The following is a 17,172-nucleotide window of genomic DNA, read 5'->3' as shown; positions in this document are numbered from 1 at the left end:
TTATTGTAACATAGCTACACAAACCTCCTGACGGGTCTGTAAAAACTGTTCTAAAACTGGCTGATGTTCTTTCAGAAACAAAGCTGAATTATTTTCAGGTTCAAGACTGTTAAATGTGTACAGGAAGAAAACATACAGGCAGAAAAGTTAAAAATAGATTATTACCATCTGTCAAGTCTATATTGGGAAAATAATACATTTTCTTCTTCTAAGAATAACATAGTACAGAATAGACATGGACAATCTATGGTTTCTAATATAAAAGCTGAATGGTTACTACACAAAAAGTCATGTGTAATATTTGTTTGGAATTTTTATTTCTTTAAAATAATTCATACAAATGGATACAGTCACAAACATGATTTTAACCCAAAATATTGCTAGCCTACCACATTACCAGGAAAGAATCCATGTAGGCAATGAAATGCTGCTACTTTTCAGTAGTCTAGTGCCTCTTTCAGTCTCTTTCTTTCGCTGCATCCCACCAATAATATATACTTTAATGCATGATGCTTGTTTATACAAAACCTTTATTTCCTCCTCAAAATCTCTTTGAAATGTCTTCATTCTGAAATAAGGGAAATTTGTGCCAAAATTAAGAAAAAACTGTTTTATTTTATTAAATTATTCTAAAAAAATAAGACAAGAAGGTAGAAAAAACAATGCACTGCGTGGCATAGAAAGAAAAGTGGGATAAAATCGTTGTCCTGAGAAGTTCACCAACTGCCTCATTTTTGGGCATTTTTAAACATATAAAAACAAAGGATCTCAAATCTCAAAATTGGTTTGTCGAATGCCTCCCTTATGGTTGTTTTTTTCTTGTTGACCACTAAGCAAACAAACCCTTGTTAATGTTCTAAAAACTGTACACAGACAAGTACATTCATGATATAATTAACTACTAACTTCTCTGGCTTAACAAAGAACCCAATAGGACACAAAAACAGTGAATCAGGTCACTGGACAGGGACAAACTACATTTTATATGGAGGAATAAAAGTTTTTGAATCTTCTTTCCATCTCTCCACGCTGTTTTGCTTTATACTGCATACTGGACCAGTTTCTAAAACATATATGGCCTCCTCCATATGTTTGTGGTTTTGCATCTATTCAAAGTCCAAATGATTTTCCACACACTGGCTTCCAAAGTGGTAACTGCCAACATTGGGAATGATGTTCTCTTAGGCTACAATTGGTCACTTGGGTGGTCTCTATCAGCCTCTGGTTTGACTGTTTGGCCAGGAGATGGAGCATGGGGAGGATGTGCAACGGGTGGGAGCCCATGCGATAAGGACATGGCATTGGGGACGATTCCTTCGACGGCTGCAGGGATGCCAGGTGGAGCCACACTTACAACCCCAGGGGGATACCTGCTGAAGGACAAAGAGAAGATGTTGCATTAGCCCTTTGGACATTCACTATATGAATCAAAGCATACTGAAACTAGCTCTCAGTACAGAATGGCAGTATTTAGATGTGTAAGTGCAGAATAGTTTACAGCATGTGAAAGAAAGAACTGCCACTTTGGGTACTGTTAGTGTTTAGACAACAGCCAAGTTACGTGGAAGGGGACCAAAACTCACCCTCCTACATTCTTACCTGTAGGCAGCACCATTAAGCTCTGGATGAACAACTCCTGGATCCATACTGGCCCAATGTGTAGCTGCAGTCAAGTGTTCTTTGTTAACACAATTTTTCAGGCTGTCTGGAATCCGGCCTAGTAATCAGGAAAATATTACAGCATAAGTAATCTCAAAAATGTTAAACCAAAGCACATGCATATATAATGAATGACATCAGCATGGTCAATTTTTTCTGGTCACAGTTGATATCCTAATGTGTCAAACTCAAGACCCACAGGCCAAATCCAGCCCACCAGGTGATTGAATGTGACCCTCCAGGTGCTGGACTACAACTCCTGTATTCCTAATTGTTAGACATCATGACTACAGTTGATGGAGGCTCCTTCTTTGGAGGCGTTTAAGCAGAGCGTGGATGGCCCTCTGTCGGTGGTGCTTTGAATGCAATTTTCCTTCTTCTTGGCAGGGGGGGTGGACTGGATGGTCCAAGAGGTCTCTTCCAACTCTATGATTCTATGATGAGAAATGTGATGCCATAACATCTGGAAGATTGCAGTTTGTTCTGGTTAGTCAGGACAGTGAGGTCTGAATTTAGATACAAGGCTTGTGGATATGAAGTCTGGCTTTAAAAATCCTTCCCCAGAGGGTCAGAGCCAGGAGTACTGTTGGGTTGAAATTCCCACTATCGCCAGTCTGCATGGTCAATAATCAAAAGTGGTGGGAGTTGTCGTTCAATGAAATCTGGGGACACAAATTTAATAAAAACCAAAGGGCACTGACCACTATGTAAAAGGAGCCCCCGGTGGAGTAGTGGGTTAAAGCCTTGTGACTTGAAGGTTGGGTTGCTGACCTGAAGGCTGCCAGGTTCAAATCCCACCTGGGGAGAGCGTGTATGAGCTCCCTCTATCAGCTCCAGCTCCTTGCGGGGACATAAGAGAAGCCTCCCACAAGGATGGTAAAAACATCAAAACATCTGGGCGTCCCCTGGCCAACGTCATTGTAGACGGCCAATTCTCTCACTCTAGAAGCGACTTGCAGTTTTCCAAGTCGCTCTTGACACGAATAAAAAAACTATGTAAAAAAGTTACAGTTGTCCCTTTGTATCTATGGATTTTCCGTCCATGGATTCAATGGCCCTTTGAAGGCAACCGTAAGTCTAATACGGCCCTTGATGAAAATGAGTTAGACATCCCTGCCCTAATGTTTCAGTGATAGCATGTGACTATAAAACAAGTTTGAAAATCCATATTGCACACTGCTTATACACTTACTAGGCCAAACAGAAGGTGCAAAAAATCAGCATTAAGCTAGCTTTCAAAGCCCTCTGGCTTCCTCATCAGGTAAATTGTAAAAATAATAATAACAAACAAATAATTTTGACTTGATTTTTTTTTTTGCAGAACAAGGTAAAATGCTGTAATTTAGCTTGCTTGTCATACATTTATCTCCAGACTGGACAACATGGAGCTTTCTGAAATGATCAAGGAAGCCTGTCACCATAGTAGCTTGTTGCCTCATACAGGACAAAAGCAGATCCAGATATCAAAGGAGAAATTTTGTGGTTGCAAACGGAGATAGACTTATGATTTATATCCCATATATGCCCTCAAATTGGAATGCAAAACAGCTCTACTTCCCAGCTGATTCTTCCTCTGCTATGTAGTGGATTGAATCCAGAGATCCTATGAACAGAACATGTTGCTCATTAACAGTTCTGCTCTTGAAAGGCAGGAGAGGAAAGCTTTATTATTTCCCTCTTCCTTGCTCAAATGGGTGAAATTTTGCTCCAGACTCTTTGAAAGTAGATGGGCTGTGGGCTGGGAAGGGTCCTCTCCCTGCAAAGCCTTTACAGGATTGCACGCCCTTTCCATTTACAGACAATTTAATAACTATTGGCACTGAAATACAGAATAGCTGTTCCATAGCCTTAAATTGCTTTCTATTTTACTCCTTAAAGAGGTTAACTGTTCAAGGCCATTCAGTAAAAACTACTAGGCCAGTTTCACAATGGAGAAAGTCCTTAGACTAGAACAAAGTAAGGAACAGAAAGTCACACAGACAAACTGGGCAAATGGATTTATTTCGTTCTTGTGTGAACATTAAGTGGCTCACTATTTAGAGCAGGCATGGGCAAATTTTGGGCTTCCAGGTGTTTTGGACTTCAACTCCCACAATTCCTAACAACCAAAGTTTGTTCATGCTTGATTTAGAGCCTTGGACTCAGGAGCCCTAAGTTCACTTTTCATCCTTGTTTTTAAAGTGAGAAACAAATCAGTAGTAAGTAAGTGCCATTATAAGCCAATTTAGTGCTCATTGTATAGAAATGGAAGCCACTGTAAACTCATATGTTCTTTAGGCTGAAGAAACAAAAAAGGAAAGAATACATAAGACAAGTATAGTTGGTACCTGTGATGGCTCTCCGGATTTCCCGCGCAGCTTCCTCCCGCATCTCTATCGAGGCTTGTTCACTGTACCAAGCAGCATGTGGAGTACAGATCAGATTTGGTGCATCCTTCAAAGGACCCTGGCTAAAACTGCAAAGGGAAAACAAAAATGGCATTTAGGTATTCTTGCCACAGGATGCTCTGCATGTTTGAAAAATTAACAGCTACAATGAGAATTAATCATCAGAGGGTTGGAATATGAACTGGTACCAGTACAGACAATTGCAGGAAAGATACAAAATGGATTTACAATTATTTGGCTTTGAACAAAACAGAAGTGACTTTGAGTTACAATTATGTGCCAATGATTACCATTTAATTGGTAAAATATATGAGTTTTTATTGAAAGTGGAAATAGAAGAAGTAATTAAAGACTATGGTTACATGGGCACAGAATTTTGATTATAGTATAAAACTGGAAAAAATGGGGGAAATGTGACAAAAGAGTCTAAAATTTACTATCAAAAACTCTTTAAGGGAATTTCTATAAAATGATGTTTAGATGACATTCAACCCTCGCCCCCAAATCAAAAATGTACAAAGGAGCAAATCATAAATGTTGGAAATGTGAAGTTCATGAAGGGTCCTACTACCATATGTGGTGGACCTGTAAAAAGGCCAAAAAAATCTGGAGACAAATTTATGGGATAATCGAATATATCCTTAAAACAAGAAACAACTTTAAGCCAGAACTCATACTTCTAGGAGTATTGGGTGATCACATAAAAAAGAAATTGAGAGGATATTGCAGTATATGTTAACAGCGGCAAGAATCATATATGCTCAAAAGTGAAAAATGACAAAAATACCAACTATGGAAGATTGGACAGTGATTATGTGGGAATTAATAGAAAGAAACAAATTAGCAATGTTGTTGAAGGATAAGACACACTCTTAAAAGAATGGAAACCATTTTATCAATATATATCAGAGGGAAGGCAAAAGAATGTACAAGTTTGGAGACATAAATTGTGGGAGTATTCACTTGTAAATGTTAAAACAAACAGAAGTAAACTACTTGCTGGATATAAAATGGAAGAAAAATGTGAAATGTATAGAGAAACTGACAAAAGAGAAGCTGGAAATTCACTTTTAAAACTGATTTATGTTTAAATGTTGGTAGTTTTAGGGCTCTAGATAGTGATGTATGTTTGTTTGGCAAGCATTGTCTAAGTATGTCGATATTTATGTACCATTTTTGTATATCTTAATAGTTAAATTTTTAATTAAAAATATTGAAAACAAACAAAAGTAATAATTTTCATTCAGTTTTGCCCATGTTCTGCTAACTGAACAAACATGAAACCTATAGCACCTCCATCTATGTTCTGATACCACAAACAACAATGCAACACGCTAAACAATTCTTCCTTAAGGAAAAAGGTTCAGACAAAGAAGATTTCAAAGGCAAGGGTCTAGATCAGGCATGGGCAAACTTCGGCCCTCCAGCTGTTTTGGACTTCAACTCTCAGAAATCCCAGCCAACTTACCGGCTATTAGGAATTGTGGGAGCTGAAGTCCAAAACACCTGGAGGACCAAAGTTTGCCCATGCCTGCACTAGATGTTTTTTGAGTTTTCTATATGGAGGGCCATATCTGTATATGCTGCTTAGCCATGGATAAAATTCTAGAATTTTTTTTAAAAAAACCAAAAAGTCACATAGGAAACAGGACAAACTGACTTTTTTGTTCAGTGAAGCCAGTGAATCTAAAAGTATACAAAGATCTGGTCACTAGTGATCTGGATCTGGACCCAATTTATTCTTTTTATATATAAAAAAATAATGGAAGGCATATTTTATTTTCTTCTCTAGGCCAATGTTCACTCTGGCTAAACCAGAGCTCCATGGAAGCCTATTGTTTTAGTAAGGAGGGCTCAGCAAATGCATGAGGCACTTGGAACACTCAATTTGTCTAAAGGACCAAATAAATTATATCAATAAACAAGGATTTCTTTGTTAACTCTATGTACTGACCCATAGATATATTTTAAAAACCATAATTAAAGGTCACCTGAATGGTTCTGACTCATGTACATCCAAGGCTGCCCCTCGTATTCTGCCTTCCTTCAGGGCTTGTGCAAGTGCTTTTTCATCTACTAGTCCTCCTCGAGCTGTGTTCACAAGGAAGGCCCCTTGTCTCATCTGCAGAAAATTAAAAGGATGAATTGCAATTTAACACGTGGGGGAGGGATCATTATGACAGACATCTATGCTGAAAGGAAACACTTATCATGAATTAAATCAACAGATAATGGACTACTGAACTGTCACATACACTGGAAAAATACAATTAATAAATATTTTTGCAAATATGGTTCTCACTACTGAGGTTTTACAGGTGCAAGTATTTGCCAAACAGGGTTGTTGTGCATTTTCCATGCTGTATGGCCATGTTCCAGAAGCATTTTCTCCTGACATTTCACCCACATCTATGGCAGGCATCCTCAGAGGTTGTGAGATACATGGTTTGTGGAACATGCCCATACAGCATGGAAAATGCACAACAGTTCAGAAAAAAACTGAAGACCTGGCTATGTACGCAAGCATTTGAAGAATAAGTATGTGTTGGCTTCGATGCGGTCTGAATTAAGGCTCTTGTACAAGGCCTGGTGGATGAATGGCATAAGCACTTTGCATTGTTTTAAACTTTGTATATTGTATTTTATGACTGTTTTAACTGTTTTAACATTTTAGTTCATTGTATAACGGTGTAACAGCATCAATTGGCACTTGTAAGCTGCCCTGAGTCCCCTCGGGTGAGAAGGGCGGGGTATAAATAATTGAAATAAATAAACAACCCAGTGATTCCGGTCATGAAAGCCTTCGACAACACACCTGTCAAACTGATACAATGGACTTTCAACTAAGTGAACAAAGCTGAAAGGAGGAAGAGAGAGCATATTTTGCATTTTCATACTGAAGATTTAGCAAATTCTGGGGGGAAATCTTTAAAAAAATAATTTTATAAATGTCCATCTAGTTAAAATGGCTCTAAACCTCTATTAAAACTGAGGAAAATCAAGAATTAATAATTAAATGTCCCTATCCATAATATATATATTATGAGAAAATGCATCTATAAGCATAAAAATAAGCCCCACCCCACTTTTCTGCAAGTTCTAAAAGCCAAGCTCACAGAAAATATTAAAATATAGTTACTTCCTCAGTCATGTTTGTTTTCCTAACCTATTATAAAGAGAACATATACATTTGAAGTCGTACCAAGTGTTACAGCAAAAGTGTACACTTAAAAAATTGGTAACATATTAATATCTTATCAGAACATCTTTATATTCAAATTTCCTTTAGTAAACTGAACACTTTCAAGGATACAGTGAACTGTAACTTTCAGCAACATCCTTAATTTGTATTTATTTTCATCTAGAACAGTTCAGGCTTTAAACATTTGTCAGAAAATGGATCAATTTAACTTTGTATTTCTTTTGACCAATAAAAGTGTATCTTGAAAACACAGCCTGGATTTGGAAATCCCATAAATTAGTATTATTCCACAAATGTCCAGACTATAACATTAAAATGTACCTCATTGAGTTTTTAGTTGACGTAACAAGGACAAAATGAGGAATGGTACAAATTACTTTGGGGAACAAATAATGAGATCAGGTACAGGTTTGTGATCCTTTACAAGTAATGCAAAGAGTTACTTTTGCAGAAGAACATCCTCCACAGGAGCATGCAAGAGGAGGAGTGCCTTGAAAAACTCTGGTACGAATCAGTTTCCAAGGGCCAGGGTTGATTTCATCAGATGCATATGCATAGCCTGATAATCAGACCACAGAGGAGTCACTGAATATTCAATAGTATCATCTCTTGTGCAATCCTTCACTTGCAGATTAAATGTGGGAAACAGTCCTTTTCATTGCTAATGCAGTTCTCCCAATTATCTGAGATAAAGAAAATATACGTAAAGCTACGTGTGTAAGAACTCTTGACACTTTGCAAATATTTCAAAACCTAAATGTGTTTCTTTCCACTATCTTTCACAAGTAGTCTTCCAAATATGTTCACTGGAGAGGAAAACTGAACACGAGGGGGCAGTAGTCACTCATTACACACCTAGTCTTTGAATTATGATGTACAGAGGTTTTCTCACAGTGCTGGTTTACAGCTTTAAACACCTAACTTAATAAAGACTGATGGTATAAACCAGAATGATGGGATAAATTATTTCTTTTCATCAGATAAAATCTATGAGTCAAAAGAAACAGACAATATAAGTATTACAATTTCTATAGAAGAGATAATGATAACCATATCTTTGTAATAGGAGATTGAAAATATTGCTCTACTTTACAGAGCAATTTTAACAATTTCTACGACAATTTCCACAAAGCATTTGAAATGCTAGAATTGCTACAAAAATTATGCTCATCATTATGTACTGCAATAGAATAAAGAATGTTTCAACAAGCAGTTAAATAGGTTTTATGTGGCATGAGCATCTGTGGACTGCAGTCCAAGCACAGTATAAAAAGGCCTGAAATGCACAAACCTTAGGGTTCCATTAAGCGTGATAGGTTTACAGTTCCAAAAACCTGTGTCCGTTTTGCTGCTATAGATTAACTGACCTCATAATTTCATCTGATACATATTTACCTGTTTAATGGTGAAGTCATTAATAAGATGATGATTGTGTTCATTTAGGCTGCAATGGAGGGTGACACAATCACTGTGAAAGAGCAGATCTTGTAAAGTGTTCACCCGCTGAAGTCCAAGTGCACGTTCAATGCCATCTGAGAGGTATGGGTCATAGAAAATGACATTGAAACCAAAGGCCTTTGCACGCAGCGCAACTGCTTGCCCAACACGTCCTGAAGAGGAAAATGTTTTACCAAACTGTTGTCAGAGAGGTGTAAAGCAATCACACACAGAGTTCACAAATACAGTGGCAAATTTTAAATAAGAGTTTAGGAAAACAAGCCACAATTAGATATCAGTTAATCTGGGTTTCAACATATTTATATTTTAACAAGCCAAGCAATGAAAAAAACTTTCATGCATAACGCCCATTCACAAATCCTTTTATTGAGTGAGCAAATAAAGTAGAAAATCTCCCATTTTGTATGAACCCAGAAACTATGGCAAATGAAGTGAGAACATGCCAGGATACAACTATATTGCTCAAATTAAATTAGTACCCTGACTTGTTCCAAAGCTATTAATTATTATTTCCTGGTCAACATTAGTCAACTGGGGAATTGCTAGTTTCTTTGCAATAACTACAAAGGGTGCATGCCCATAGGACTAATTCACATCTCAGCTTATAACTGCAGGGTTATTGGTAGGATTCTCCAAACTGACTCAATGACTAACTGAAGTTTGCTGAAAACAGAAGACCATTTCCTGATCTTTTTATGGCGTGCCACAAGAGGAACAAGGAGTTGCCAGGTCCAAGTATCATTCTTATAATGCTAAACCAGAATGATGTTAAATCTAAACTGATACTGCTGAAGAGGCATACTGCATTTCCCAGCTTGGAAGTTGTTGAAGAACAAACAGCAGAATAATTGTAGACACTGGAAAATCAATTCCTATGAAGCACGATTCTACTAGTTTTTATAAATATATTATTTACTAGCTGTGCCCAGCCACGCGTTGCTGTGGCAAAGTATGGTGGTATGGGAAATAAAGTATTGAGGAATTGGTGGTAGTTAAGGTAAAGGGTAAACGTTTTCCCCTGACGTTAAGTCCAGTCATGTCTGATTCTGGGGGTTGGTGCTCATCTCCATTTCTAAGCCGAAGAGCCGGCGTTGTCCGTAGACTCCTCCAAGGTCATGTGGGATGACTGCATGGAGCGGCGTTACCTTCCCACCGGAGCAGTGCCTATTGATGCACTCACATTTGCATGTTTTTGAATTTCTGGGTTGGCAGAAGCTGGGGCTAACAATGGGGGCTCTCTCCGCTCCCCCAATTCAAACCTACGGCCTTTCGGTCCAGAAGTTCAGCAGCTCAGCGCTTTAACATGCTGCGCCATCAGGGGATATTATTTCCTAAAAGTTGTGAATATACAATATTTATGATTGTTTTTTTGTTTTTTTTGTCTCTTGGAGGCAAGTATGAATGCTGCAATTAGGAAAAATGATTAGGATGTAATGGCCTTGCAGCTTTAAAGCCTGGCTGTTTCCTCTGAGTGAATTTTTTGTTGGGAGGTGTTAGCTGGCCCTGATTGTTTCCTGTCTGGAATTCCCTTGTTTTCAGAGTGGTGTTGTTTGCGATATTTTATGTGCTTCTAATGTCTGTGGTCCTAAGAAAACAGAGGATTTGCCAGTCTTTGATGATGGGAATACTTTGTTGGGAGGTGTTAGCTGGCCCTGATTGTTTCCTGTGTGGAATTCCCCTGTTTTCAGAGTGTTGTTCTTTATTTAGTGTTCTGATTTTAGAGATTGTATTGTTCTGTTTTATTATACCACATTAATTTTTATATATTCTGATTTTAGTGTTTTTGAATACTTGGAGCCAGATTGTATTCATTTTCACGGTTGACCGCAACACAATAATAATAATAATAATAATGATAGTAATAATAATGACTTTGGTAATACACAGTGCTTCACTGCCTTCTCAGCTTCCTTTCTGGAAGAATCCTTTCTTGGGAGGTGTTAGCTGGCCCTGATTGTTTCCTTTGTGGAATTTCCAATTTCACTGCTTTATTTACTTTCTTTATTTCTTTATTTACTGTCCTGGTTTTAGAGATTATATTGTTCTGCATTATTGTATCCCAGAAATTATTTCATATCAAAGTAGAATCTCACTTATCCAACATTTGCTTATACAATGTTCTGGATTATCCAACGCAGTCTGCCTTTTCATAATCAATGTTTTTGTAGTTGGTGTTTTAAATTCATTGTGATATTTTAGTGGTAAATTTGGAAATACAGTACAGTAGAGTCTCACTTATCCAACATTAACGGGCCGGCAGAATGTTGGATAAGCGAATATGTTGGATAATAAGGAGGCATTGAGGAAAAGCCTATTAAATATCAAATTAGGTTATGATTTTACAAATGAAACACCAAAACATGTTATACAACAAATTTGACAGAAAAAGTAGTTCAATACGCAGTAATGCTATGTAGCAATTACTGTATTTATGAATTTAACACCAAAATATCACGATATATTGAAAACATTGACTACAAAAATGCGTTGGATAATCCAGAACATTGAATAAGCGAGTGTTGGATAAGTGAGACTCTACTGTAATTACTACATAACATTACTGCACGTGGAACTACCTTTTCTGTCAAATTTGTATAATATGATGTTTTGGTGCTTAATTTGTATAACGATGACCTAATTTGATGTTTAATCGGCTTTTCCTGAATCCCTTCTTATTATCCAACATATTCACTTATCCTGCCGGCCTGTTTATGTTGGATAAGTGAGACTCTACTGTATATTGATAATCTTAAATTATCTGCTTAGAACTGGATTATATGAGGCCCCTTCTTCACAGCTGTATAAAATGCACACTGAAGGGGATTATATGGCAGTGTGGAGTCAAGATAATCCAGTGCAAAGCAGATAATATAAGATTATAAATGGGTTATATAGCTGTGTAGAAGGGCCTTGAATCTACACTGCCATATAATCCAGTGCAAATTAGATAATCTTTGGAAGAAGTCTAAGTGAGGCCTAAATCTGCCTGTCCCCTAACTGAATCCTGGCTGTTCTTTGCCTGAATTGGTTGCTAGGCGACAAAGTGGGCAGAGATTAGCCCTCTAAACTGGCAGCAATTGGACAAAAACAATTATTGTTCTCCCTCTAATTAGGACTTTATTTTTCTTTTCTTTTTGTTGTATCAACCCTGAGGCGTGGGTGATGGGTTGTGTTGTCAAATTTCGAGGTTGGGGGGCCTGTACTTTTGTTGTTTTGTGGGTCGCCGTGATGCCATCACTCTTTTATATATATAGATATTTATTAAGAAAACACAATCCAGTGTGCTTAACATAAAAGCCTGTTTCCATGCAAAGAAGAGACAGCATGGCAATCTATAGTAGCCATAATTCAGTTCTAGCAACAACAGGAACAATGTCTAGCACATATTTTTACATTGGCATACCTAACCCAATAATGCCCAGGGTCTCTCCTCTAATTCTTGCAGCTCCAGAAGCAACTTCCCGGATCTGTTCCACGCTCTGCACTCTTGTTCCTTCTCGCAAGGCCTGATGAAGCCAGGTGGTTCTTCTGTAGAGGTTCAAGATGTGGCACATCGTAGAATCTGCTGTCTCTTCCACTGAGGCAGCTGGAACATTACACACTGCAATCCCTTAAGCAATAAGGCACAACTAGTGAGATTTTATCATGTCTTAGTAAAAAGTTCAGACCAAAGTGGCTGGGAAAGCCAAGACAGTTAGTTATACAGTAGAGTCTTACTTATCCAACATAAACAGGCCTGCAGAACGTTGGATAAGTGAATATGTTGGATAATAAGGAGAGATTAAGGAGAAGCCTATTAAACATCAAATTAGGTTATGATTTTACAAATTAAGCACCAAAACATCATGTTACACAACAAATTTGACAGAAAAAGTAGTTCAATATGCAGTAATGCTACGTAATTACTGTATTTACGAATTTAGCACCAAAATATCACGATGTATTGAAAACATTGACTACAAAAATGCATTGGATAATCCAGAATGTTGGATAAGCAAATGTTGGATAAGTGAGACTCTACTGTAGCTGGAAAAAGTATTGTTTTAAGTAACCAAGAACATTTTGTATGACTTTCTAAAAATTAACATAAGATAGTTTTATTTCTGGCAACAACAAATATTAATAATTGTAGTTTTTTCTCTGAAACAGCCCATCTACCCAGGCAAGTAATAAAGGCTAGATTTTTTTAAGAGTGAGATCACATTTTGGATATACAATTTCTACTAATTTAAACTGTTTTATTATTTGCAGTATGGACATTTGAGTAAAATAAATGTCTGAGAACCTTGCATATCTATAACTACTTTAATTGTACTCTTGATCCTGCATAAATGGCCATAAATGCCCAATCAAAACAGCAATATCAAGAAAATGGTTGGGTACAGGAAGAAATGTCGGAGTAGGGAGAAACAGAGCTGTCGGGAGAGTAAAGTCCTCTCTTTTATCTGCCAGAGAATGAAATTGACACAATCTCTGACTGTAGGGCATAAGAAGGGACATACAGTAGAGTCTCACTTATCCAACACTCGATTATCCAACATTCTGGATTATCCAACGCATTTTTGTAGTCAATGTTTTCAATATATCGTGATATTTTGGGGCTAAATTCGTAAATACAGTAATTACAACATAACCTTACTGCGTATTGAACTACTTTTTATATCAAATTTGTTATATAACATGATGTTTTGGTGCTTAATTTGTAAAATCATAACCTAATTTGATGTTTAATAGGCTTTTCCTTAATCTCTCCTTATTATCCAACATATTCGCTTATCCAACGTTCTGCCGGCCCGTTTACGTTGGATAAGTGATACTCTACTGTAATAAGCTTTTAAGAAATCCCTGACTGGAGTTTGAATGTTATGTTGAAGTAATAATATTACCTGCAGCATAATGCATGTGCATACAAAAGGAATATGTTATTCTTTAAATAATATGTACATTGGGCCATTCTGATCTTCAGGCTCCTGTTCCATGGTTTCAATCAACCATGGATCATCATGGTCCATCCCTAAATTTGCAGTGACATTCACACAAGCACACACATGATCATTTAATAATATGGGTCTGATCATCCATGTTTTCTTTGCCATCTACAGGGGATTACAAAACTGAACTCTCATGGATTTGGAGGCCCATTGTTTCGTGACACTTTAAAAATAAAAAAAAAAATTGAAAAAGGTTTAGATTTTGTTTCAGAAATACATTCCAAGCTCTCAAGTGCGCCAAGTTCATGGCAATAATAAAGTATATAAGATACTTTTGTCTTTAATTCACATCTATATCCAGGTATCCCCCCTATCTATTTTGGTGTGCGAAAAGCACAAGGGTACAATTGGCCAGGTGCAAACGTCAACTCAAAGCAAGAGTAAACTGAACCCAAATACTGTAATCAAATATATTTACACTGAAGTTATTGAATTAAGTAAGAATTCAGCATTAAAACCTAAATCCAATTCCTAGAGAAGAATCCTTGAACCAACTCATGTAAATCTTCATGATTCAACAAATCTACTCTGGTTAGAACTAGCATGCGAATTAACACATAAATATGAAAGATGTCTTACATAATAAATTGATGCAAGACATAATTTTTAATACAAAGTCTTGGTTACCAAATATTTACATTCACTATATACATTAATTTAAAATATTTGTTTGCTATGCTATATAAAGCCAATGCTGAAACACAGTGTCAAATATGGTGTATCTATGGATTTCAAAACAAGAAATATACGATTTCTGTACTTTTGGATCAAGAATGTATATTTTGAACAAATTTTGACTAAAATGGGTATTTAGACAGGCTGAAATTTAAAATTTTCCTGCAAATTTGAGACTTATTGGCAAACTTGTTTAAGGAAACTGCTCAGAATTTGGTGTGAAATAAAAATTTATAGAATATAGGTGCTATCAGTCAGTTTTATTATGATAATTCCTAAACTAAGAGATTTAATATGAGCTATATATTTTTTTTTCAATCAGAATTGACCGAGTTTTGATATGAAAAATCTTCAACATCAATTCATGGAATAAAAGGGAAGCGCTGAAGTTTCAAATATAGATACAATACCTAAATCACCAGCAGATTTAATATCAATATTATCAAATCCGCTTCCAATTCGAACAATTATTCGAAGTGCTTTAAACTTCTCCAGATCTTCACGGGTTAAAGTGATGGTGTGATACATCAGAGCACCTACAGCTTCATTCAGTACCTAGAAAACAAAGACCAACATAATTCACCTACTTTCTCCATACAATGAAGACACATCACTTAGGCTTGCTTAGGAGCGGAGTAAGAGTCAAAGGGCTGTAGGTGGTAGGAGTTTGAGGAAAGCAAGAAGATTGTGTGTTATATAAAACCCTATCCATTCAATAAAATGTAGCCAATTTAGATGGCATGTCTCACTGGTGTGAGCTCTGCCACCTGTGATAGTTTGTCCATCTGCCAAGTTAGAAGGAATACAGGAACATATTTCAATGTACAGATGTTGCGAAATGTATGAGAAGTTACAACCTGATTACACTTTCTGTTACACTTAAATCCATGTAAGGGTGCACTTGTTTTTAATGGGAGCTATGTGCATAGCCTAGGTTTTGCTGCTTCTCCCAGCATCTCTTCCATACACCCCCCCCCCCCAACTTTCAAGGAAAGAGGAGAAACGGCATATGTTTCCGAAGTAAAACAGGCCTGCACAATCTGCAGCCCTCCAGGTATTTTGGACTTCAGTACCCAGAATTCCTTACCATTGATCATGCTGGCTAAGGCTTCTGTGAGTTGGAGGTCCAAACACCTGGAAGGCCGCAGTTTGTGCAGGCCTGAACTAGAAGAACCATTGTTGTGGTAATGGTAATCTGCAATGTCAAAGGACATCATTAAGCAATTCACTGTTATCAATATGCACTCGGGCGTCTCATTGGCATGCTGCTTGATTTCATTACCAACAACAACTTGTCACCTGTCCAGACTTGATATACAAATCCACCATCTCTGTAACAGTCACATTCGGAGGATCAGGCTGCCCCACTCATAAAAAGAATCCCAAGTGTCAGAACAAGTAAGACGAAAAGAGGCTTGCAGCCTACCGCAATTCTAACCATGCTTCAACCTGTTTGTTTGAAATGCTGGCTCTTGTCTTATTTACTCTTGCTTTCATTCTCCATTATTAATCAGAAGTGACAGCTGTCCGTTTGATTTTCAGGAAAAAGCAGTTCTTCCTGTTGATCTAACTGCCTACTGCTAATCCAACTGCTTTGTTTTCAGATCAATCATTTCAACTCCACTGTGAAGTACTTAGTCAGTGTTTTGTTTTTTTAAGTACCCCAAAAACACCAAATGCAGGCAGCTGGTCAACTACTGGATGATGCAATGGGTGGCAGCAAATGATTCCTCCACAGGGACGACTGTACATTCTCAGCAGCTTCTCATTTGCTGGCATCAGCAGAATGTCACACATGTGCCATCTCCTCTTCCTTCAGTTAAGACAACATCCCCACCCTATTCCACAGTGCACAGGATGAAGAGGGAAGAGTCTTATATATATATAAATAAGAGCTGATGTAAATGGTACCTCCACATTACACCATCTTGTGTGGAAATCAGGCTCTGTCAAAAATAGGATAGATCAGGCAGGAGAAGAGAAAAGATGGTCTTTGAACAGAATTTCAGCTTCAGACACTTCGAGGACAGTCTCCAGTTCTTCCCAGATGCGATCTCTTTTGAACATCTGGGAAAGCAAGGTTTTTCTTCCTCCATTATCTTGTCACTTTCTTGTCAATTTCATCTCCTACCTTTTTTTTGTATTTTGTTTGTTTTCAATTTCTGATGGGGATATCCCACAATTTTTGCCGTCACTAATCAATATTTTGCTTTCATTGTAATGCACTTTATGTTTACCCTCATTCATGAAATTAGTCTATTATTTTGTTATTATTCTCTAATAAACTCAAACATACAATCTGAGCATTATTAAAGATAAGGTTACCAAGGTGATGGAGAAACCCAATATATTATCTGTTTGTTAAACCTTTGCTTCTTCGCTATTCACCCATAGCTTCTGTCAATGAGGAAGAAGGGGGCTGATGAATCAGACTTTTTTTTTTTCATGTCAGGAAAACTGCAAGTCGTTTCTGGTGTGAGAGAATTGGCCATCTGCAAGGACGTTGCCCAGGGGACGCCCAGATGTTTTTATCATCCTTGTGGGAGGCTTCTCTCATGTCCCCGCATGGAGCTGGAGCTGATAGAGGGAGCTCATCCGTGCTCTCCCCGGGTGGGATTCGAACCTGGCAGCTTTCAGATCAGCAACCCAACCTTCAAGTCAGACTGAGGCATGTGTTCATGCCTTCTTGAGAAAGGGCGGCCTTGGCTACTGCAGGAAACAGACACGCAGTTCCTCCAGGAGAAACACTCCTTATACCTTGGTGAGGGTGCCACCAATTTTCAAATGTCTCCATTCATAT

General features: G+C 37.6%; 1 protein-coding gene across 5 annotated transcripts in view; it reads right to left on the bottom strand.

Annotated features, from left to right (window-relative positions):
• Window positions 1-295: 295 nt before the first annotated feature.
• The window catches only part of ctbp1 (C-terminal binding protein 1), a 59,710-nt gene continuing 42,833 nt past the window's right edge, over window positions 296-17,172 (bottom strand). For 4 of the 5 annotated variants that reach the window (XM_008120193.3, XM_008120195.3, XM_008120196.3 and 1 more), the window contains 7 exons: window positions 14,783-14,927; window positions 12,110-12,316; window positions 8,644-8,858; window positions 6,038-6,168; window positions 3,987-4,114; window positions 1,600-1,717; window positions 296-1,373 (listed from right to left, as the gene is read on the bottom strand). In XM_008120193.3, coding sequence (XP_008118400.1) covers window positions 1,187-1,373; window positions 1,600-1,717; window positions 3,987-4,114; window positions 6,038-6,168; window positions 8,644-8,858; window positions 12,110-12,316; window positions 14,783-14,927 — 1,131 coding nt within the window. In that variant the 3' untranslated portion in view covers window positions 296-1,186. The remainder of the gene's footprint in view (window positions 1,374-1,599; window positions 1,718-3,986; window positions 4,115-6,037; window positions 6,169-8,643; window positions 8,859-12,109; window positions 12,317-14,782; window positions 14,928-17,172) is intronic. The other variant, XM_008120192.3, reaches the window with a different exon arrangement.

Source organism: Anolis carolinensis, chromosome 3, assembly GCF_035594765.1.
Source record: "Anolis carolinensis isolate JA03-04 chromosome 3, rAnoCar3.1.pri, whole genome shotgun sequence".
Taxonomy (NCBI): domain Eukaryota; kingdom Metazoa; phylum Chordata; class Lepidosauria; order Squamata; family Dactyloidae; genus Anolis; species Anolis carolinensis.
This window is presented reverse-complemented; position numbering and strand designations above follow the sequence as displayed.